Below are 25094 nucleotides of genomic sequence, written 5' to 3'. Positions count from 1 at the left end.
TAGCACATATATATATATACAATCTTTGTTCTTTGGGTACTTTGCTTTGTACTTTGTTAATTATTGGAAATTTTAGATTTTGGCAGATTTTAGTAAAAAAATTTTTTTTACTCCAACAACATTTGGGTGTAACAAATTGGTGGGTAACGTTCTTATACTGTAATCTTTAATATAAACTTTAGTCTTACATTCTTCACTGCTTTGGTGTTTGCTGAAGTTTATTTGATTCCACGTCTTGGATTAATCTATCAATAGCCAGCGTGAAACTCGGAATCCTCCGAGCTCCCATGTTTGAACCCATAACGCAACCCACACTCAAACACACATGGTGAACAGGTAGGTTTCACGATGTACAGTATGTCACATTGGAACCAAAGGGAAGAGGGACAAGACCAGGGAACTGCCTTTGGGTGTAAATTAGGAATCTTTGGTATTGTAGCTGATGAGGTTCTTGTTGTTCTTTTTTCCCATTTTTTTGGTGAAAAACTGCATAGGCACACGTTAAAGACAATCTTCAACTTATTTGTTTAAGATAGAGAAAGAGAGAGACACATTTTTTCTGCCTTAGGGAGTGGCTGTTTTCTGCCATGGGTGGTTTCCTCCGGACTCGTTCTGCTTCCTGTATTTTTCCCTTTACAAACAAAGAACAAAGTTCTCTTTCTTCATCATTCTCCTTGTTATCCCTGTCATCTTTTCTTCTTCTTTTTCTTCCTCTGTTTGTTCGTCGCTGTTCCGTAGTTTTTTTTTTGTGTGGGTTTTTTTGGTTTCTCTTTGTCGTCTTTAGAACAGTTTTTTTTCTCATTTGTAGAACAGTTAGGTGCAGAAAAAAGTTTCTTTGGTTTCGATTTGTCAGTAATAAATAGAAAAAGTCTTTTAAGTGTCCGTTTTGAATGATCCATAAAGCCTTTGGCCTGCTTCGGAGCTAGGAACGGGGCTGCGTACTGGCAAAAAAAAAAAAAAAAAAAAAAAAATCCTGACTTGATGATACAATGAATGATGGATTGAAATGGTAAAGCTTGGACGTGTCGTGTTTTAGCTAAAATTCTACGCGTGCGAATGTTCTTGTACATGTACTCTAGCTGTTTAGGTCATGGGTCTCGGGCGTGGATGCTTTTCCCGGAAAGCTTTGAAAGAAACTGACGGGCATTGGTGTAGAAGATTGTCCTCTTATTCTATTAGAAAGGCCCTGATTGCCGACGCCAGTTCTCTTCCATGGAGCTCCTTAGCTAGTGTTGCATATAACGGAAAAAATCGAATGAAGCTGCCATAGTTGCTGAACGTGTACAGGTTAAACAATCCTAAGGTTTGAGCGCCATGACAAAAAAAAACGAAAGCGTTTTTTGCGGTTCTAAACGTTAACAGACGTTCTTCAGTTGCATCATAGAAACGGCGTCCTGAGTTTTCTAATGATTGAAGAACAACCTCGATGGTCCAGCCCCCATGTTTTCTATTTTATTTTCTATTGCAAATGAAATGTGCTTTTAATTTGTGCTCATGTACAACCTGGCTGACCGCTTAACAAAATATGTAGAGGGTGTCTGTGTGTGTGTGTGTGTGTTTGTGTCTTTGTGTGTTGAAGGGTGGTTGTGTTTTTCCTGAATGTCGCCATTAGTTAACTATAATAGATTTGTGCTTGCGTTCCTGCTCATAAGCAGACAGCATGAGTAAAATCAAACAGGGAAATTTCTCCACCTGTCAGCAGGACCATGACGAGTCAGATGGTTATTTAAGACGCTACACCAGCGCAGGGTTATTCTTTTTTTGGCATTGCTAATGCATCGTTCAGGGTTTCCTGCTGAATTCAGGCTTTTGTGTCGGCAGCTGGAATTTTGCAAAAAGCTCCTTAATGCACGGCTGAAAAGGAAGCTGACATGAAAGGGATCTGCTTTGATTTCAGGCATGCACTACGGAAAACGGATTCTTTCTGAAATGATTATTTTAGGGCTGTGAAGTTACGCAGTTGTTTTGTTAATGACATATTTGAGATTCTGTAATATGCAGCATGAATTTTTGAGTAATGATTCTTATAATAGTGATGTGAAGGTGATTTTGCCACGCTTGCCGGTAAGCAGCCCCGCTCCCTTCCTCACATCCATCCGATTTTTTTTTTCTTTGGATAACTTTTTGGTCTGGTGCACAAACCCCAATCCCAAACTCCCATTTCTTTGCCTCACCCACCCCATCCCACCCCCGCCTTTCCAGAAAAAAAAAAAAAAAAAATCAGACTTTGGTACAAGTGCTGGAAGCGGATGAGGCTCCGCCGGGACTGCCTTCATCCATCCATTTGTCCAGACTCCGTCTGCGCGCGTTCATGAAGAAGTTGCTAACAGTGCTCAGTTCCAGTCCCAGCTGCTGTGAAATGGTGAGCTGCATCTCTTTGGACGGGCGCTTGTTCTCTTTGAAGATGGCCAAAAGCGTTCGCCGTTGAAGGTCGGTAAAAACCAGGCGCGATTTCTTTGGTGTATTGCTCCTCTCCTTGCCGGAGTCTTGCTCTTTTCTTTTGCATGCTTCTCCAGGAGATCAAGACAGATGATGGAAGAGAAAGAAAACAGAGGAAAAGAAAAAAAACAACAACACGTTATTATACGTCAAATATGTCAGTGCCGTTTACTTTCAGAGAAACAAACTTATCATTTTGTCTAATTTGTGCTTTGGAGAGGAAGTAATCAGAAAACTGCTGCTAAGCAACTACAGAGGGCTAAACTAGCTAACGACTCTACTAGCTAACTATAACTCTTACGAGCTAAAACTAGCTAATAATCTGCCTAGCGGTTTTCCTTGCTAGCACATTGTCTTTGTTTTTATAATTTTTTTTTTTTTAAAGTGACACCAGAACCACAACCAAACTGTCTGAAATATTGATATTTCTTTCAAATATGTGAACGATTGCCTTAAAATATACAAAAAAATTACTCTTATCATCAATGGCTAAGCTAGCTTTAACAGGTTGCAAACTTCAATTACTTTTTTAATAATATATTAATTTTTGATTTTCTAAGGGCACTCGTTGTTAAGTATTTTATCACAACGACATGTAAAACAGATTAAAACTTACTGTTTACAAATAAGATCCTTAATCATTGATATGGTAAAGTTTTGCTAACTCTGCCTACTTAACATTTTGGGAAGGAGTCTCCAGTTTCAGTTGAAAAGAGAAAAACAATCCAGAGCCTGCTGACAGAGTGATTGTTTACGGTAAGTGTTTTGATTTCTTGCTCGCGAGACAAGCCGTATGACCGTTTGCTTTCTGAAGATATACTGAACGAACCGAGATATTTTTACGTGCCACATTTTCGCCTTTAGCTCAGTTCGGATCAATCGTCATATCTCACAGGAAATATCCAGGATTATCTGAGGAGAAGTGAGGTGCCCTCCAGGTAATTGCCTCCGTGGCGACTAAGATTCTCCAAACGATCTAGGCGGTGTGAGGAGAAGCTGCGGGGTATTTTAAGCGCCGTGAGCAGTTAAAGAGGCTTTAACACATGATCTCCGGGTCATTACCGGCCGAGGGGGACACCGAGGCTCGAACAAAACAACACAACAGAGATGAGGACGAACGCGCGAGTGAGGAAAAGGTGACGTGTTCGTCTCATGTAGAAGAGTAGCATGAAAAAGCATGAGGGATGTTCAAGTCAAACTGGGACTTTGGTTGTACAGAATAACAGAACACAGTTCTGAGAGTTAAAAACTCACTTTATTTCTTCATATAATCCCCTGATACACTAATGCACGTATCCCAGTGTTTCACTTGTGCTCAAGGTAGAAAGTTTGCTCAGTACACCAGAGCCATGGATAAACTACTTGTCTGAAACCCCGGCCTCCCAGGAACTCCTTGAATGACCCAAACATGTGGAAATGGCTTGGACTGAGGTCAGGACTTTTCCGGAGGATGTGGCAATAGCAGTCGGCTGCGAGTGGGCTCTGAGACACCTCGGCCGGGGTCGTCATTCACAGATATACAGCCTTATTTTAAATGTTTGCACCGATCTAATGTTTTTTTCTGCGGTTAAGAGTCTGTGCTTAAAACTCTTCTGTAAATGACAATCAGTTTTACGCCTTCATTTACCAGAAAGTTCATCAGAAGTCCTGATTTGACTTGAACACCCCTCCTATACTGTAGAATTCACTAACCAGATTTCTGAGATATCAATCAGAGGTCTTGTGATATGAGCCCACAATGAGCCCATATGAGGCTGAAGTCGGTGATGATGTGCTGAAGCAAGTATCAGTAGGGGTTAATAAAAAAATAGAGAATTTAAGTACTGAAATGAACATCATTTAAAAAAACGACTACCTTGGAACAGAAATATTTCCTGCTTGTATTATAATTTTCCCAATCGCATTACATCGTTGTTTTTTTTTTTTTTTTAAACAGAGATGTCGGGAACAAATGAAGGTGGCAGGCAAATATTTTCTAATTGCCGCTGTATGATGGGCAGCACAACACAGTCAAAAGAAGTGCTATCTACCCTCTTCTACATACTTGACGTCATGAATGCCAATCATCGGCTATCATTTTGATTGACATGGGAGAGAGTCTGCCCCTCCCACCCCATTGACAGAGCTCAAACTCTTATTATTATTATAATTATTATTATTATTATTAATTGACTACAAGCAGACAATTTTTGTTAGAACTGTCTACGTATTCTTTTAAAGTGTTACTGCTCTTTATTCCACAGCTTTTTTCCACTGTTACTATTATAACTAATATATAACTTTTAATATTTACATTTACATTTGGCGGATGCCCTTATCCAGAGCGACTTGCATTTTATTTCATTTAATATAAAACATAAAACATTTATATTTGTGCACACTGAGTAATTAATTATTTAAAATATATTTAATAAACACCCATTCTGTTTTGTCTGCATATTGGAAATTTACTATTTATATAAAGTAAAAACGTGAAAGGTAATAAAAAGAAAAAGCGAACAGCGTCCAGTTTCCCAAACGTCTCATCTTAACTGGAGGAGCTTAATAATGATTAATGATGCGTGATATTGTATCACTGTGTGGAGTGGATCGATATCAGATCGGATTTGGTCGTACTGTCTGATCCAATCCGCCGCAGACTTTATACCATAAACATAAAATATTTCCACTTTGGTTTTCGGAGTTGTCTGCTTCTCTCCTGAGCATCATCCCGTCCTGCAATTGTTTCCCTCTGAATCATTCCCACAATGCAATGCGGTCGAGCCACTTTCCACAGGGATGTAAAGAGAACGTAGGGGTCATGAACTTCTTAAGAGATCTCATTTCCCAGAATTCATTAAAAATACAAAAAAAAATAAAAAACATGATTTATTGAAATGCTGAAATGTTAATAATGAGACATAACTGTGTGTATCACATCTGGGCCGAGAGTCAGCAGTAAAGACACAGCATTTCCCTCGGCTGTGGATCGCTAAAGTGGCATGGTAATGCTTTGTGGTGGACTAATTGCCGTTTAGAAGTGTGTAAACATTTCAAATCGTCTTTTAATAATTAAAGCGTCCGGAGAAAGAAAAAAAAAAATCAGAAATCAAAAATCAAAAGCGCAGCATGAAAACACAATTGAGGAGATGTGTGTATGTGGAAAGTAATGACAGAATGATAGAGCGTAAACCGTAATGCTGCATCAGCTCCCCCCAATACACACACACACACACACACACACACACACACGCACAGAGGGCTTAAGATTTTATTTGATTACCTCTCTGAATTAAGTATGCACAAGTGCGGCCAGGGACGATCAATAGAAATCAGGTTAAGTGTGCAATTGAGTACAAAACTATTATGTAAGAGGAAACTGCGAGTAAGGGTGCAAATAAACACATGCCGTGTGTGTGTGTGTGTGTTTGCTTCCTCTGCTGCTAGCCTTCCCCCATCACGCACACACAAAACTCAAAATGGCAACGCACACAAAACAAATGCGCACTAAAGCAAAGCAGTGAAAACAAAAATGGCTGCCAAAGAGACACGCAGATGGAGATTCGGTGACCTGCGTGCTCCACGGATGCGGCCAGCCTCGTTCTCGAACTGCACCGCTGAGCTAAATATTTGATAGAGAGAAATGCACACCGGCACGTCTCCATGCTGCATGTATAATTCATGCACAAAGCAAAGGTGCATAAACGGCATAAAAGCACGGGTGAGTGCCGAGGCTGAGGTCCGTCGTGTTCCTGTACATCTCCGGCTTTTCATCTTCTTGCTGGCTTTTTTATTTATTTTATACTTTGACAAACAATAATGGACTCTTTTTCTTGCCCGTTTACAAATTTCATTCAGATGGTCATAAACTGGAAGGCTGATGTTGATCCCTTGGCACTTTCTAACATGTCTACCTTTCCCAATACATTTATTCTGCATAGTTTTGTTTCGTGTTTGGATCCAATAACTATTTTTTGATTCCCAGTTTGTTTGTTTTGACCTCCAAACTGTGTATTTTGAGGTCCCAATTTGGTTTAACCTGAAAACTGGTAATTTCAATCCCAATTGAAATTATTTTAATTCCCAATTTGTCTATTTAAGACTCAAATTGTTCTAATCTTCAAATTGTTTATGTTAATTCCCAAATGATGTTTATTGAACTTTAAATTGTAAGCTTTGATGCCTACTTTGTTTTCATCCTCAATTTGTTTGTTTTGATCCCAAATCGTCCCAGAATTGTGTTTCGATCCCCAAACTGTACAATATTATATATAATTATCCTGTTTATTCTTGTATATTGTATATTTTATAACGCTTAAGAAGCTCGATGTCTAACCAAAACCCCTCCAAAAATCTAACCGTGTCGGGGTTTCTAGTTTTTATTCCTAAATAACTACCTGGACTCCATATTTACATCAATTACCATCAACTGTTATAGCTGAACTGCTTGCCATCTAACACACTGTATAAATGCAGATCAATTCCTGCTTTCTGTTTCACCCAGATGAGGATGGGTTCCATGTTGAGTCTGGTTCCTCTCAAGGTTTCTTCCTATTACCATCTCAGGGAGTTTTTCCTTGCCACTGTCGCCCTCGGCTTGTTCACCAGGGACAATCTGCTCACCTTGATTCATGCACACTTACATTCCATACAGACTTAAATAATTCTTTTGATTGTGTAAAGCTGCTTTGTGACAATGACAATTGTTAAAAGTGCTAAACAAATAAAATTGAATTGAATTGAATTCAACATTCTAAAACTTTTTTTTTATTCAGTTCTAAATGTCTTCAAATACCAACTCAGAACCAACTCATACTTATACAACTTTTGTTATGGACACTTTTCACTTTAAAACTTTCAACTCAGTTAAGAAAATGATTCCTTGGTTTATGTTGACAAAACAACAAGAATTTATATTAAAAATAAACACAGAGAAATGATAAACAGAAAGCTTCATTAGAAAAATCTAATATAATCTCATTCAGCATCGCTCGAAATGACCTTGATTTTTAAGCATGTGAATGTTTTTCAATTTGATTCTCTGGGGAATTGAAGGATAATTAAAGGGTAGAATTTTTAGAATTTTTTTTCAAATGGAATCTGGGTAGGATTTTTCCCCATCTAGGGAGATTAAAAATACTCCCCACTATATAAATGTTGTTATTATATAATAATAATAATAATAATAATAATAATAATATATGTCATACTTTAAAAACAGTATCCTTATGCAAAGCAGAGAAGAATCTTTAAATGCAGCTTAACATAAAGCAACAACAATAACAAGCCAAATATAAAAAGAAAAACTGGCAACAAAATTAAAATAATATTTTAAATAAATGAAATATATGTTATATATAAATATTATCATGTCTAATAAATACAATTAAATATTCTCTACCTATTAAGATCTTCTTTGGTGTGTACGGCTTCTTATCCTGGAAAATTACATAAAAATATCTAATACTGAGCTGATCTTTGGATTTAACTTTGTATATTGTACATAATTTTAAAAAATAAATAAATAAATAATCATTGCCTGTTTTGCCCAGCAGGAGGCAGGAGTGAATCATACTTCTCAGAGTAACACGAGCACCGAGCGCCATTACTTATGTCCATGTGCGTGGGTGTGTTAGAGCAGAAAAACACCAACATATCACTACTTGTCTTTGTGATAATTTTTCAGCCTGGCAGAACCCTAGCTTACACTCACGCGTGCTCATTCCTCTATTAAATATCATCTCGCTCAAGTTCTCCTCAGCATCAATACCTCTCTTGTCATGTTAATTAAAAAAATCAGACCTATTTGTGAGAATGCTGATCTAATAAAGGTGCTCAGGAAACACTTGTCATGTTTTATCTGCCGAATTACGGGTTTAATTGCAGTAGATAAACCTGAACGAGTTTCTTTTAAAGCGTGGTGTTTTAATTATTTCCACAGTGCAGTCGAATCAGATTACGATAATAAACCTGCGGCTGGATGGATATTTTATTGCGTCTTTATTTCTTCTTCTTTAGGGCTAGACTTATACAGAGTGTGTGATTTGCATGGCAAACAATGTGAACATCACTGAAACTCGGTTATTGCAACAGCAGGACAAAAATCAAACAAACATGCAGGTTGCAATAAGTTGAAATAATAATGCTTAAAATCTAATTATTTAATTTCTCTTTTTAAAATAGTTTTAATAGTTTTAATGTCCAATACTGAAAACAAACAAACAAATAAACAAATTGTAAAAAGAAATTATAACATCTTTATTAATGTCCGATAGTGATTTCAACTAATGCCAGGTTCTCGGCAGAGCCCGCTCTAAGAAGCTCAAAAACACGGATCTAACGCAAAAAGTTTGAAACTGTAGCCAAAAGCAAATTGAGTGGCCCGAACATACGTCCGTTACATTTTGTTCCACATCTGTACTACTATTACAAAGACCAAGCTCTATTTCTGCAATGGGCAGCCAGGGGGTTGGGGGGGTAAAAACTTTAAGGCTTTTCTAACAGACTAAGGGTTAAATCGATCAAATCAGTAGCGCTAAGTTTCCCTGGCCTTTTATCAAACGAGCAAAAGCTCCTCTTGAGCACCGCTCCGGGTTTATCTTTCTCCCCTGCCAAATGTAAATCAATGTTAGGCTTCTACAGTAAGGGCACCACAGGTCCTGCAGAGGAAAGAGCTTACTCCAATGTCACGCCGAGCTCGGCTCTGCTCATCAACAATTAGTCCGATCAGGAGTTAAAAAAGGGAAAAATTTGAATCAGAGGAAAGTTGGAAATTGCAATCGAGTCTCAAACTCACATTGCTAGTTGTTTCTAGCGAGAGTTGCGTCATTTATAGCAGGCCCAAGGCTTTGTGTTTTGTTATGCCGTCTAAAATTTAAAGCCTGTAATGAAGCCAGGGAACGAGGTCGATATTCCAGTAAGCAAAAATATTCAAACTACACTCCAGATAAAACCCCAGAAGATTAGAGCTTTGTCATTATGTACAGTAGGTACCGTACCGTAGATGCCACAAACTGCTAAGTAGGCACCGGCTAATGGGAGACAACCAGCCGCGGGGTTAAAAATACCAAAGATCAAGGATTCTGCCAAAATGCCATCTGTTCCTGGAACTTGATTTTGCCTCATACACTAAATGACTGGTGTATGTCAGGTACTTACGTGCCTTCTGTATAAACTGTCCAATTTCAACTGCAATTTTTAACACAGTCACGTACAGTAAAGCCGCAAAAGGGCAGCAAATTTATTATAAATATTGTACTCGGGATATAATATAGTAATATATAATATAGTACTATAGGTATATATAGCCTATATAATATTGGTAAGCATTCTCTTAATGAAATTATTTTCCCATTTATTTGCTGAGAAAAACATCTGAATACAAAATGGTGTGTTTAATATCGCACATATCGGAGTTTAAATCACAATCGCAATAGATGTCAAAATAATCACAGTGTTATAATATTAATAATATTAAAACCGACATCATGATGAAACATAAATACTGTTATGAAACATATACCGCAGACTGCACCTCATGGAGGGGGACAAAAAAGCTAAAGCCCCATCCATGGCCTGAACATCCACATCTTGTCAATCTGAGATTTAAAAGTGGACGCCTACAACAAATTGATCTCTAATCGTGCTCTAAATGTGCGATTTATTTTCCGCAGAAACAGCGCGACACTGTCAGTAATTGACCCTTAATCTCACTAAAACAGTAACAGATGTTTGTTTTGCATGATGCATGATAATGATTCTGTAACGAACATTAACGGAATAAATCGCTTTTAATGCCTTCTTAATGTTTTTGCCTCGCACTGCAGCTAGCAAAATTGTTGCTTAGAAGGCTAATTAGCATTCAGGATAATTCATGCTAGCATGGCCTTATAGAGAAGTTTCTAATCGGATGAACGCATAGGATCCTCTCATCACAGAGCGTCCCGGCTGAGAGAACACAAGCCTTTAGAGAGTCAGTTAGAGCTCTGAATTATACATGGAGGTGCAGGCTAACTGGGACGCGCCGAGAAAGCAATGAAGAAGGAAAGCGAGCCAAGAAAGCGTGTCTTCTTTTGCATTTGTTTGCTGGATGTTACATCCCACACAGAGATGAGAAAAAGACGGCTTTTAGAGAGAAAACAGTTTCGTAAAAAAAAAAAAAAAAGTTCTATTGGCCAATAAGCGTTTACTATAAATGGAATGTATTTAGTTTTTTTCCCCATCAATCTGTTTAATAAGGTTGTGTGAATGTTTGCACAGATTAAAACCCGTAAAAGAGTGCCACTAAATCCACCGATAATGCAGCTCAGCCACTGCAGCGCATCCGCTACAACAGACAATACACTTTAGACAACTTAAATTCTGACTTATAGGGTGCCATTAGTTTCGTTCTGATTGAATGTCAAATCCAATTTGTCTTAATGTATGGTTTTGTTTTAAATCACTTTCTAACAACAACTAACGACAAATTTAACGAGAATGATTTTCCTCAAATTCACAAGCGAAATATACTGTAGGCTTTGAATACACATGGGGGAAAATTTGTTTATTCGTTGTTTATTTGTTTACTGACAAATTGCCAAAATAAGTCAAAAATTTATATATTTAAAATTTAAAATTTAAAGTTGCAAGTTCCTTCAATATCCTACAGGTGGCGCTCTCTAATTATTCACACATTGGGCCACAGAGCAACATCCTGTGTGGTGGGAGCAAATCATTAGCTAAGTTTGTTTAGAATTGTAACAAAATCTACAAAAATATTATTATCGAATCGGGATAATTAAATCGTAAAATCGTGACACATTTCCATAATCGCAATACAAATCGAATCGGCACCTTGGTATATCGTGATGATATTGTATCGGGCGCTCTCTTGCTTATAGTAATGAACATTTTGTTGTGTAAATGTTCCTGTGAACAATTTACGAATAAATTTGTTAATTTCCAGCTTAACGCCTTATACGACAACACTTTATAAACCCCTTATAAACCCTCGACGAGGGACTTTAACAACAGTTTCGATCAGTTTGATGCTTCTGTAATAAGACTGAATTATTTACAGCATACAACTCTGTTTTCGAACTTCAGGCCACGCCTTCAACCTGAGTCAGGCTTAAATGTGCTAAAAACGTTTTCTAGCTGTTTTTTTTAAGTTGACGGACAAGTCCTTATCTTAATTCTTCATTCTGAGGGTGCATGACTTGATGGCTGTATTACTCTCCTAACAACATAAACAGCTTTGTTTAAGATGCATTTAGGCTGAAGTGCTCAAAACTGCCATGTAAACATGATATACTGCTCATTAGCGCCGAACAGGAAGTGTGTGTGAGCGAGGGACAAAGGCTGAAGGAGTGACTGAGTGATCGGGGGAATAGCAGGAACAGGAGAGGGGTGCCTGGTGCCCGGTGCCCCGGATCAATACCTCACCACAAAACATGATCAGCAATGATGTTTCCTTGATGAGCGAAACCTCCACATAATAGTCCAGACACACACATACACACTTCTACTAGCATAAAACAGGTCAGTGTAGCCTTTTAGAAGAGCAAACACACACACACACACACACACACACACACTCAGGAGGGGTTTTTACTATCCGACTCTTTATCATAAAGGCATCTCGGCTCGGCTGGTAGTATCACATCACCAGCATGTGATTGGGACCAGCACTCTCGGGGAGCAGCGTGAGTGTGTGAGAGCGAGTAAAAAGGACTTGGTAAATGCATTATGTTACAGCCTTGCACTTAGCTGTGTCATACTGTGCATATGCGGATGTTCTTAATTCACTTGAGACGAGGCCGAGAAAGAGAGGCGCGAGAGAACGAAAGATTAAACAGACACAAGGAGAGAGGAAAGAAAACGAGGCTGTGAAGGGGGAAAAGGGGGACGTGCTGTGTGTACGAACAAAAACGTCCAATGTTGTGCTGTTGTAGAACAACAATCAATGACGAGGTGGCAATTTCCCTCTTTGTCATCCTCTCTAGACGCGGCTTGTAATGCAACCGATATAACGGAACCTCTTAAGGCCCGAGCTTTAAGTTTGTATGCAATTATAATTTTTCCTATATGTTTGGGATTAGAAGGACCTGTTTAATTTAAAATGTAAGTATCGCATCGTCTTTGAACATGAAATTGAGTTTGACACACGCTTATATTTCTACTAATTGTGCTTTTGCTACCATTAGATGATGCTATAAAATGTCTACGACAGGTCTTAATTAGGCAGAATGAAATATAAGGTGCTGCGAAAATAAAAAATAACGTCTCCATATGACTACAAAGGGACGCAGAAGAGCTTCTCTGTCCTAAAGACGTCTGAAATGTTGTAAAAAGGAACTTACTTCTGAATGTTACTAAGCACTGACACTGGAGACTCCTTCCACAAATGGTCCATAAATGATAAATATGTTTTTCCCTCTGTTTTTTTATTAATAATACAGATACAGAATAATGCATCTTGTCAAAAAGAAAAAGAAAAGTAAAGCTGTTTGTGCTGAGGACTGACACTGGAGACTCCTTACATTAATGTTAAATGACAGAAAACTACAGGACGTTCATACATTATTTTTAATCCATTGATTATTAACGGCGCTTCAATTACGTCCTAGAAAAATAATCAACCTCATCTGACCAATGGGAATGAGGAATTCCGAGAATTCCGTGTAATTTCTCTCTCATCATTAGAGTCAGTGATTGTTGGTGTATCAGCTTTCTTCAGCCACCAGCGTCTAATCCTGCATGTGCTTTGGCAGCAAAATGAAACATCACCTGATCTCTCTCCCTCTCTCCCTCCGAGAAAAGGAGGAGATGAGGAAAGGAGAAGAGCGAGGCGGCCATCGCTCGCACTTTTCTCACTAATCGCACGTATAACAGGAAGTCTGAAGGTCTGCCACGAGGGATCGCGTCCAAGCTCAGGCATGTGATGATGTCAGCAGTTCAAAGGTTTGTTTGGGACGGATCTATCACCATAGATACGGCCAATCACTGACTTCGCAACGTGATGTAATAACGCAGCTGGTGATTAAGTCTTGTGTAAAAGAAAGAAAATCAGCCAGGATGAGATTTAAATCAGGCTTTGTGTCAGCAAACACCAAACATCATGTGAATTTCATGCTCTATTCAGCATTTTAGTATCTCCAGTAGATTAGATAATCGGAATTTTCCCCAATATATTACAACATTGATGTCCATTACACATGACCATGTCACACAGTTTCAAAGAAAAGCTTCAAAACTTTTAAGTTTTGTAATTTTCTAGCTAGTTTAAGTTAAATAAACAAGAAAACTCACAAGACTGCAGGAGGAAACCCGAACCAGATGTGTGCAGTTCTCCCGCTGTTTATAAAGAAAAATCAGGATTTCATTCCAAATTTCAATGAGATTTTTCAGAGTAAAATGACACACTGATTAAGATTTTTTTTAATCAACAAAGGCTTAATTTTTCCCCACACACAGAGTCATGTAAATATTCCCATACTGTACAGTCTAGAAGCTCCTGATTAGCTTTAGCACAATTTATGTATTGTCATTTGCAGTTGCAGTGCTAATCACACACACTGACTGGGGTTCGAATTCGTCAATTAACCGACTCTTAAACCTTTATTGCTTTTAAAGCACTTCCTCCGACATCATGGCGAACAATTAGGGCTAAAAGGACTACTCGTTATAATTTCACTCAATTTTAAAGACTCATCATTATCACAATTCTTTGATCATTTTTGAAAAACAAAACAAGAAAGAAAACAGCCATTTTTTTTGGTTTCTTTTTATATCTCCAAACTGTCTGCACACTATATCCATCTACTTCTTTTTAATTACTGATCTTAATCTAAGACATGTAACAAAAAGACATCACAATTTCTGCAATTTATCACATTTGTGTACTGTGACAACATTTATCATAATATTTACATTTTATAGTCATAACATCTGGCCCAATAATAAACCCGAGACTAAATATAAATATTAGACTATAAATAAACAGACAGACAGACAGACAGACAGACAGAAAATCAAATTAACAAACATATGAACTATACGACCAGACAATTTTTTACACTGTCAATTTTTCTTTTAAACTACTTTTATTATATTTTTCAGGTGTTCAGTGTGTATGGTAAAACCAGTTTCTAGCATGTGATCATTTTCTTCGCATCAAATTTTATATATATTATATTTAAGACATAAACAGATTCACAATTAAACTAACATGGCTCTCGTCTCATGGCTCTACAATTTATTCCCGCAATGCTTTTATCTGTTTAAACAAAAATCTTTTTAACATAAATCAATTTTCGTCCACCTTATTACTTGATTAATTAATTTATTTTTACATATATACTGTATAAGTGTTATCTGTTTCTAAAGACAAAAACCATGACCTTCACACAATCGTTCTGTGTTGCATAAGAATTTAGAACTTTAGAAGTAAAAATTCAGGGATGCAGATGATATTCGCACACAGCACTGCACAAGTACGAGTCCGACGACCTCTGACATCTACTGTAGCACAGATGATATGTCTCTATTTATATATATATTACTACACTATCATGTTATGAAGCTGATCCTACACGTTATTATTCCAAACCCCTAAAAGCCATCCTGGAGCTCTGGAGTAAAGTGAGACCGACGCTAAGACTGACGGCACTCAGATACAGCGTTTGCGTTATTAGCTGAAGTGCTAAAGCCTGAGAAAAACCTGGCCTGATGTGAGACTGATGTAAGAGAGAGAAAGACGCGAGTCTCTCAGCACGTCTCCTCTGATACAATCATGTTTCAGATCCAGCTCTCCGGTCTGTTTGCTGACAGCAACAAGGTTGTTTTTTTCCCCCCAAAATTATCTCAGAGGCCAAAACTTTGCCCTTTGCTCCTCCTGTCCAGCGTGTGTGGACAAATACCCCGCTATCACAAGACAATTCCACTGTTTGACCAGGTTCAAGAGATAAACTGGAAAAAATGAGTTTGTGCTTTGTCTTCACAACTAGAAATGAATTTAAAATAGTTAATTCCTTAAACTTCAACGATATGTCAGATTATCCAGACTTAATTTTAGTTTCATGGTAGAATAACATTTTTATAAAAGCTTTATAATACTGAATAACTGGTTGGGGGATTAAAAAAAATCTTCAAAAGTCTAAAGTAAATAAAAACAAAAAAACTTTCTATAACAATTTATATAACAATTCCATTTAAAAACTGCTTTTAAAAATGTTTGAAGTTTCTCTAATTTTGGTTTTATTTATTTATTTTAAAACCAATCAAAAATGCAGTTTATTAATTAAACTACAGACCACTTTTTTGTCCTTCTTCCCCTGACTAATATTATCTCTTTTTTATTATAAAAATACATTTACAAAAACAATATATCTAATTTATCAGCCTAAATTTATAAAAATTTTTACAGTTAAAATGTAACACAGACTATCCATAAAAAAACAACAAACCTTCGATTAACCTATCAATTATTTAAACTATATTTTATCATTCATTCTAATTCAGATGTTTAAAAGAATCTTTAATTTTTTATTTTAACTTGTGTGCTAAATGCTGAAACATGAATTTAGCTATTGTTTCATAATCAATGTTTTCGTTTGTATTTGTTTTACGTTAAACACACTCAATTAGACTATTTTATTCCAACAATGTTTTTATCCTTTTTTAAAAACCTAAATCTATTGCTTAGTAGGCATTATTCCTTGATTATTTTTTTTTTTTATCAATATTTATACACAGGACTGCATTTGATTACTGTATATGTATGAGTATTGTATCTGCTTGATGTATTTCTAAAGACAAAACCTTTCTTTTTGCATTTATAAATTTAATGTATACAGAAATATTACTTTGCTTTAAAACCCCTGTACTTTGAGCAATTACAAGTCAAACAAAGCAAGCCGTTTTAAAGATAAAGATCAGCATAGACTTGACATGCACATGCATGCACTTACGTTTTTTGGATAAGAGCGTCTGGCAAATGCCTACATCTAAATGTAAACGTACTAGAAAAGCAGGTGACTGATTTATATTTTATAACAAGTACTATTATTAAATGCTAATTATAAATAAATGCTAATTAGCTTCATCCTTTAAGCTATCAGAACACATTATACGGAGCAAACAGACACTCATTCTTTAAAAACTCCAGATCCAGCTAAATCATGTAACATTATTTTATTATGATTAAATTCCATTTTGAAGAAATTATCATCCATAAATGATCATCGCTATTATTCACACGAAGCTTGCGTCAACGTGTCTTACTCAGACTTGACTCACACAACCGGCGATTCGATCCTATTTTTGAACCTATTTTGATTTGTCTGTTTTAGAGCATCAGTCCCTACGTGCTATTTCAAATCTCTAAAAGGCTCTGAAAAAAAAATCCATTACAGGCATTAACGGCGAACGGATCCTCTCAGATCTTTTAGATTGGAATGAGAGAATCAAGCAGACAGCGTACGTGTGAAGGTCACGAGAGACGTTTTTACAGCCGATTCTGTTTCCTGCTGTTGCTGTTGTCTGAAATGAACGAGTTCGTTGTGCAATTATAAACAGTGAGTGATTAAACCGCTTAGATCACTCACGGTTCTTCTAGAAATCATCAGTTTTATCCAGCGCATGATGAATTTGATGGTGAAATTCCTACAAAGAGCATTTGAGCATGACCGAGGTTACAGATCTTTTGTAAGTGCTCAACCTAAAATACATCTGGTTCACATTTGGTAACCTGAAATACATGTTCCTTTGGGGGAACCTAAGAACCTTTGACCTTAGATTAATTTATGAAACGATCATACTAACAATCAAACCCACATCATAAACCCAGCGACATTAAACCACTCCAACGAGGGGATTTTCTCCATGCAGTCAGACTGAAAAACTCCCATCCGCCAGCTTTACCGGAAGAAGTCCAGGATCCGGTTCCAGATCAATGCAGTCCACACATTTATGTTATTGTTGCCAACATTAATGCCCTTTTAATCTTTAGGAGATTACCCCTCATCGATCTGCAGGCGTTCAACTACATCAGATTTGTTTGAGAAAACCGTGTCATAACTAGCCGAGATTGAAAGCTGACACAGAAACGATAACAACAACCCCGGAAGTGTTTTCTTTTTCCCCCCTGTTCTTTCTTTCAGATTTCCATGCCATAGAAATCGAGATCAGTCTCCATGTTTTAAATTTAGAGTCAGGTTGAGCCGAGAGTTATGTAATGAAATGTACAAATCACAAGCATTTTACTGAACGTCCAATTAGCCGACTAGCCTGAAAGAAAACGCATACTCATCAGTACCATTCCTTATCGCTCCACTGGGGTGATCGTCTTAGAGCTCAGACATTCCGTACCTTTAATGTGTGTCTTTTAATATCTTTTAAAGGGTCATTTCTTAAATGTAATTACAGCCAATTCTAACCTTATGCTAACAACATAAATTTATGACTTATTTATACTCTTTTTGTAATTTTTTTTACAACTTAGTGACACATTGCATTACATAATTAAATTGCATTACATAAAAATGTACAAATGCTTTTTATTGGAATTGGCTACATGAATCATGGACGAATATTAGCGTCTTAATGTCTAGCTTAACCTAAATAAAGTGCAAATACAAGCATTGCATTTATATTTAGTCATACTTTTATTATTTCATTTATTATTATTTTTTTTTTAGCAGCCATTTACACGGGCTAATCATGCATGCATGGTACTGAAATGTTGGTACATGAAAAAAATGTTTCTATAGATTTATTTATTTAGTTAACTTTACTTATCATAATGTGCTTAGAACACCATTATTAGGGGTCCAAGAACTGAAGCCTCGTGTTTTGTTTTATTATTATTATTTTTGTGTTTCCCTACACACCACAGACTCCACAGTGACACCACAGAGAGTATCACTTAGGGAGAAAATGTCTTTTCTTACTAATTAATACCTACAGAATTTATCAATTCCCAGCAGGACATGGACACACTGACTATATGAGGAAATTCAACACTTTAGGTACTAGTAAATGCTTAGGATATTTATATTTATCTTTTATTTTTGCAGCTTGATATTTCGTCAGTTTTTCAAAAGCATTTTGCTTCTCGATTTCATTTTATATTATAGCGTAGCAGTCTAGACACTTCAAAAATGAACACTAAAGAGTAGTGCAATGACCAGAAAGCACAGGGTTCACGTTTTGCACATTTTGCCCGGTTAAAAACCCCAAGAACGTGTGTTTTTTGTGCGGGGTCACGCCGAGAGCTCTATCAATAATTCATCGGGCCGCAGCAGCTTCTGCTGCTTCTTTTCAATTCCCCCTGCCTGCCTTTCGCCCATCACATAATACCCTCCAACCCCCCTCCTAACCCCACAACCCCTTTAAAAAAAGAAAGAGAACCACCAGACTCCACCGCCATCTGCAAGACCAAGATTACAAAATATATCTCTAAATCTTTCAAAAAAAAATGTAAAGCTTACACGCTTAACTGATTACAAATATTCAGGCTATTTTTATTATTATTGCTATTAATAATCCTACTACAATGTAAGGTCTACTGCGTCTCAGTGGATGTCTAAAGACTGACCCCTTTTCTATGTCCGTCACTGCAAAGACCACTTAATTATCTCTTGCTGTTAAGCCTGTATCTGAAAGATCGGTTCAAGCAATAGTTTATATCACACAGCACGAGTAAACATGTGTTTTGGTATGTCATTTATCTACTCAACTACATTATTAAATAAATTAGGTTATTTATGTGACCTATCGATCAAATTTACATTTTTATTATTAGCTGGTGTTATTATGCACAGAAAAGATACATGCAGCAAAAAATCTATAAAGAGGTATAATGCATCCAGAAGCAAATAAATAAATCCAAATACTATTGCTCAGCCAACACACCTATTCAGGATCACTGCAATGACAACAATCGAGAAAGAATTACCCTCACAGTATAAAAATTACGAAGATAATAAAAAGACGACTGGAAATTAGTCACAAATAATCCTCTAAAATAATCAGAAGAAATATATGCTTAAAAGTGTTATTTTTAAATTCATGTTTGTTATGGTTATATATTGCAATGTTTTCTTCTGATGAACAAAGGAAAAAAAGCTGTGCTGTGTCCATCGCTAGAGGGGGCAACAAGCATGTTGTTAGGGATAGAGAGAGAGAGAGAAAGAGAGAGAGAGAGAGAGAGAGATTTGCCCCCTTGTCTACATCATTCCTCACAATCAACAACACTACAAACCTCTTCACAACACACAATGCACACTTTTTATAGTCAGTTTGTGACATTTGGACCACCAAAAAGAGAGCAGTTTAAATTTCATTTTCTATTCATTAATGTTAAATAATCAGCAATCAAAATTAAACAAAACCCCGCGAACAATAGAAAAACGCAGGAACACAGACATAACAATATAACGGTATTGAGAGCGCGTGTGTGCATGAGTGTGTATGGTTTTACACTAAAGTCCTGACACTGAGTATCTTTTTAAAGTCAGAAAACGCAAAATTTTAAATACGCAAAAATGAAAAAACAAAAACAAAACAAAAAGCAAAAACATTCGCAAGCAAATAAAAACAAATAATGAAAGCTTTTATAAAAAAAATTGGCTTTCAGAATAAATATGATTCTCCGAATATTCCAATAAGGTGAGCTGATCTATCAAATTACAAAACATTATGAAATGGATTTGGGGGCCAATCAATACTTATCGTAATTATCGACCAAAACAAAAAGGTGTTCAGAGATTTAAAACAAAACAAAATAAAATACCATTTTAAATCTGTTTTTGTCCTTGGTCTTATAAAAAAATGTTATTATTATTATTATTATTATTGTTGTTGTTGTTGTTGCTGCTATTATTCATAGTATGCAAACTTGCCATGACCCGACATATGGTATTTTTTTGTGAAAATTAAAAAGAAAAATAAAGAAAGAAGAACAAGCTAGATGCCTTTGTTTATTTTTACCTGCAAGCCTCAGCGCGGACATCCTCTGAAACTCGGGCTCCTGCAGCCACTTCCACATGCGGCGGAAGGTCTCCCGGCCCGATTTAAGTTTACTCCACGGCTTGGGGTTGCGCAGCAGGTCGGACAGCGTGCCCTGCGAGCGGCACAGAACGCGCTGAGCGAAGATGGCCTGCGGGATGCTGTAGCGCTTCAGCTCGGCGGTGATGCGCTGCGCCACTTCCTTGGTGTTGATCTCCTCGAGCTGCTGCTGCTGCTGGTGCTGCTGCTGATGGTGCTGCGCCCCTGTGCCGCCGTTACCGGAGGAGGAGGAGGAGGAAGAGGAGGAGGGTGGCCTGTCCCGGCCGGGCGCCGCCAGCACGGGCGCATGAGCGTGTGCGTGATGCACCGCGGCGCCGGGATGCATACCGTTCAGATGCGGCGGCATCATGGGTCCGCCGAGGCCCCGGGACAGGTGCTGCTGGTCCCCACGGGCCAGCATGGCTGCGTGCGCGTCGAAGTTGGAACCCAGCATCTTGTCGTGGCCGCCGCCGGTGTTTGCGCCGTAGCCGTGCAGACCCTGCTGCGCGCCGTGCACCGTGCCCAAGCCGTTCCCGAGCGGGCTTAGGCTGGGCGCGACGCCGCTCATGTCCTTATGGTAGGCGCTGTAGAGGTTGTTCATACCCGGTAGAGCCCGGTCGTCCCGCATCAGCGTGAAACTCCCGCTCACGTTGCCGGAGAGCCGCTGGTGATGGTGATGGTGGTGATGATGGTGGTGGTGATGGTGCGGATGGTGAAACTTGTCCGAAACTGTAGAAATGGGCGGTAAAGGTTGCAAAGGGGTCAGGGTGGTATAGGTGCCGCTCATGCCCATCCCGGGGGGCGACGTGTCGCACGGCACGCTCATGCTCATCCCGTGATGGAGCGGCAGAGACAGCTCGGTTCGGTACTCTCCCGCGCCCTCCAGGATGGTCGCCATGCCGGACACCATGGCCGAGCGCGACGCCAGGTCCGGGTGTATCCGCAGCGACGACGACGACGTGGAAGTGGCGGTGCCGCCGCTGCGCGCGTGATGCGGGCTGTGGCCGCTCATCAGCTCGTGCTCATGGCCGCTCGCGCTCAGCGCGCCGTGCAGGCCGCCCATGCCGTCCATTGTCATCTCCGGGTTCATGGCGAAAGCATCCAGATCCTCCTTGGCCAGGCATCGATAGGCGTTGTAGGCAGTCTTCATTCAGTCCATTGATGTCTAGAATGCTTCTTTTTTGGTGTTGGTTTTCTTTTTGGTGTGCACAGGAATTATGCAATTTGTTATCCTTGTTGTTGGTTTTTTTTTTTTTTATCCTTTTTGTTATCCTTAAGGCCTCTCGGTTTTTCCTCCTCCTTTCATTTATAAATAAAAAAGAAAATCTCTCTCCGGTGTGTCAGACGCGCCAGCGCTGGTTTCTCCCCATGTCCGACCCTCTCCTCCTCCTGCGGATTCTGCTCGAGCAGCTGGATTTGTGCAGGATGGGATTTGCTCTGTTTAGTTTTGCTGCAGCCAACCCTGATGAAATGGGCGGGGCTTGCTATATTTCGTTCTTTTTTCTCACTCCTTGATAGACAGGTCGAAATCACCAATCAGAATGTAGTATGTGGATGAGAGACCCGCCCCCGCTTAGGGTTTTATCCAATCGTGTGGAGATTTGTGAGACAAGGTTCTGCGTTATAAAAGCAAATAAAGATACTATGTATCAAGAAAAAAATTTGAATTAGAAATGTAACTGTTAGATGTCATACTTCATGTTGTCATCATCGGGGAAACCAAATTTATTTGTACAAATACAAGAAAAACAGTAATGAATTTAATAAATTAATAAATTAAGAAGGCAAACACAGCAGATAGTTTTGAAATGATAATAATGCAAAAAACAAAACAAAAACTAATACATTTTCTTATTAAAATTGATATTATTTAAGAGTCTGAGTAATTTTGATATATAATATTCCAGAAAAAGCATTCATTTTATTAATTGACACAGCTGCATATTTACACAAAATTATTTTAACAAGTTCGTTTCCTTATTTCTTGTTTCTTTAGTGATGTAATGTTAATGTGTGCGTGTGTTTAAAGCACACTTACTCAAATTTGCATGCACAAAAAAGTGCAGGTAATAATAAAACTTAGATCTTAGATTAGATCCACACAAGACTCCTTCTATTCGATTGCACTTGCCACTTGTTTATAAAACCTTTACATAATATAAAACAACCTACAATTAGGATGTATAGCATCTTTACAGTGTCCCAAAACACTTTCTAGAAACTTAAAGGAAACGGTGGAGCAGTAACAGATTTGACTGCAGGCCGCTTCCTCTGGAGGTTGAGCAGATGCGGCTTTTGTTTAAGTGAGTCTGTAATTAAGGACGAAGGGACAGAAGTCTGAAAAGCGTGACCTATTTTTTTTGTCTTTTGATCAGCTGTCAGAGGAGGAGCAGGAGGGGGGACATCACACTGAGAGAGACTCGGAGAGGACAAAACGGGATGAGCAGTCGGACAAAAAACAAAGTTTGACTCTCGGAGAGAGAGATAGTAAGAGACAGGACCTCTGGCCTGTTTTTGTGCTTTGAAAGGCCAGGAAATGCAATCAGAGTCACGTGGGATGCTTGTACTAATAATAATAATAATAATAATAATAATAATAGTAATAATAATAGTAATAATAATAATAAATACAATGATGTGAAGACTGAAGCTAAAAAATATAAACAAGCTTGAAAAGTTTATACACTCTCAACAACCCCTAAACTATACTCACCTTTGGACCAAAAATACACATAATGTATTCTAATACTTTGAATAAAAAACAAAAAAAAAGATATATATTGTATATATATAATTTCAGGTGAAAGCGACAAATTAAGGGTACAAAGAAATATACCCATGATTTAAGGCACTGTACCACTCCCGGGACAAGGTGGTATTTTCTTTTCTTTCTTTTTTTTTTTTTTTAAATAAAAGTGTACCTACTGTACATTTATAGCAAACTATGCTTTCTTCATTACATTTCCAAGCTGTAAAATAAAAATAGTATAGTATACTATTATGGTCAGGCTAATATTTTAAATGTGTTTTTTATTGATTAAATAAATGTGTGTAGTGAAATCACTAATGAAGTTATTTCGGTAGTAAAATAGTTATTTTTCTAAAACTAAAATGTCTCTATTTCTATTAAATGATCCGATATATAAATGTAATGTATAGTTGTATTATGGATTTAGCTTAGTGCATACAGTTATGAAACAAAACAAAACAAACAAACAAACAAACAAATAAATAAGTGTACTAACCAAAAACAGTTGCATGAACTTTAACGTATCAGGTTTTAAATAAACCCGGTCTCTTGTAATGGATTAAATTACATAAACTGATTCTAAATGAGACTTAATGAGTAAGTTAAGACAGTGAGTCTAATCTAAAGATCAAACAAGGTGTGTGAAAATGCGATTTGGAACAGATTCTGTTTCTTTTTTTTTCTTTCTTCATTTTTTTTGTCCTCTTTCAGGCCATCTGCCATGTTAAGTGCAGCTTTATTGATCAGAGTCCTGGCGGACCCCACGCTGATCTATACACACACACACACACACACACACACTCCCCCACCTTGCTTTTTTCAGGGGTGATGATGCTCTTCCATGCATATGCACAGTTCTGTCCCGAGCGCTACGGGGTAAGTCTCTCTCCCTCTCTCTCTCCGTCTGTCTCTCTGTCTCTTGATCTGTCTCTCTCTCTCTCTCTCTCTCTTTCTCTCTCTAACACATTCCTTTGCCATTTTTAGGTATTATATGCACGCGTTGGTCAGGAGGAAAGGGGCGGGGATTCATTTGAGACTGTTTTATCAAAACCGCTGGAACTGTGCTATCACACACATTAACACACATTTGTACACACACACACACACACACACACACTGTAAATTTGGAAACGCATAGACTAAAACTCATGCTGTATAGGTCTATTAGTGTTTACTACATTTAAAAAAACACAAAACTATTTAGATGACATTACAATTGTTACATTATAAAAAGGAATACTACTATCTACATTATAGTTATAACATTTTCTTTAAATTTCCGGATACGTTTTTTAAATGTTTATTTAGAGTGTTGATAAATAAACTGCAATGTTTTTTCCTTTAAGACTTTTTGTTTAAATATTACTAAAAATGAGACACAATAGAGTCGATGAGATACATTATTACATTGTTTGTCATGTTGTTTATTTGCTTGTTTACCCGCAAACTGCTTAAAAGTTTTTCGTTAAAAACTTTTATTTTAAGTTGTAGTTTGGATGTAAAAGGGTAGAAAAAACTCACTAGCTATGAAATAATTTAATTGAATATTTATGAATGCTTATAAACGGTTTGAATCCGGTAATTTTTGTTGATGCACATTTAAAAAATTTTTAATTAATTAATGTTTTTTTATGACTTTTTGTTAGACAGATTCCTTTTGTTGTTAATGTATTTTTTTTAAGTTAAACTTTTAAATTAATCTTAATAACTCATTATTTATTCATTATAATTATTCTAGGCTACTAAGCCGTGTTGTACTTTGTGATTGCATTCTATCCGAGAAGTTCATTATATCAGAGTTGGTTACTGTTTTTTTTAATTAATGACATTAAACCAAATTTTTTAACTTGTTGATTTAAGATGACATCAAGAGTTTGAGGTTTTAGAAAAAAAACTA

At 37.5% G+C, this 25094-nt stretch overlaps 1 protein-coding gene across 1 annotated transcript; it reads right to left on the bottom strand.

The window, feature by feature from the left end:
- Positions 1-2220: 2220 nt before the first annotated feature.
- On the bottom strand, positions 2221-21598 carry onecut2 (one cut homeobox 2). The gene is made up of 2 exons (XM_053479033.1): positions 20392-21598; positions 2221-2510 (listed from the first exon to the last, which is right to left on the bottom strand). The coding sequence occupies exons 1-2, from the start codon at positions 21596-21598 to the stop codon at positions 2221-2223; spliced, it is 1497 nt and encodes a 498-aa protein (XP_053335008.1).
- Positions 21599-25094: the final 3496 nt, after the last annotated feature.

The sequence above is a fragment of the Clarias gariepinus genome, chromosome 19 (assembly GCF_024256425.1).
Source record: "Clarias gariepinus isolate MV-2021 ecotype Netherlands chromosome 19, CGAR_prim_01v2, whole genome shotgun sequence".
Classification (NCBI taxonomy): domain Eukaryota; kingdom Metazoa; phylum Chordata; class Actinopteri; order Siluriformes; family Clariidae; genus Clarias; species Clarias gariepinus.
This window is presented reverse-complemented; position numbering and strand designations above follow the sequence as displayed.

Coding starts and splice junctions, on each gene's coding strand:
- onecut2 (XM_053479033.1), bottom strand. CDS start 21,598: ATGAAGACTGCCTACAACGCCTATCGATGCCTGGCCAAGGAGGATCTG. Junction 2,511..20,391: donor GTCCGCGCTGAGGCTTGCAG/GTAAAAATAAAC, acceptor GATCTCCTGGAG/AAGCATGCAAAAGAAAAGAG.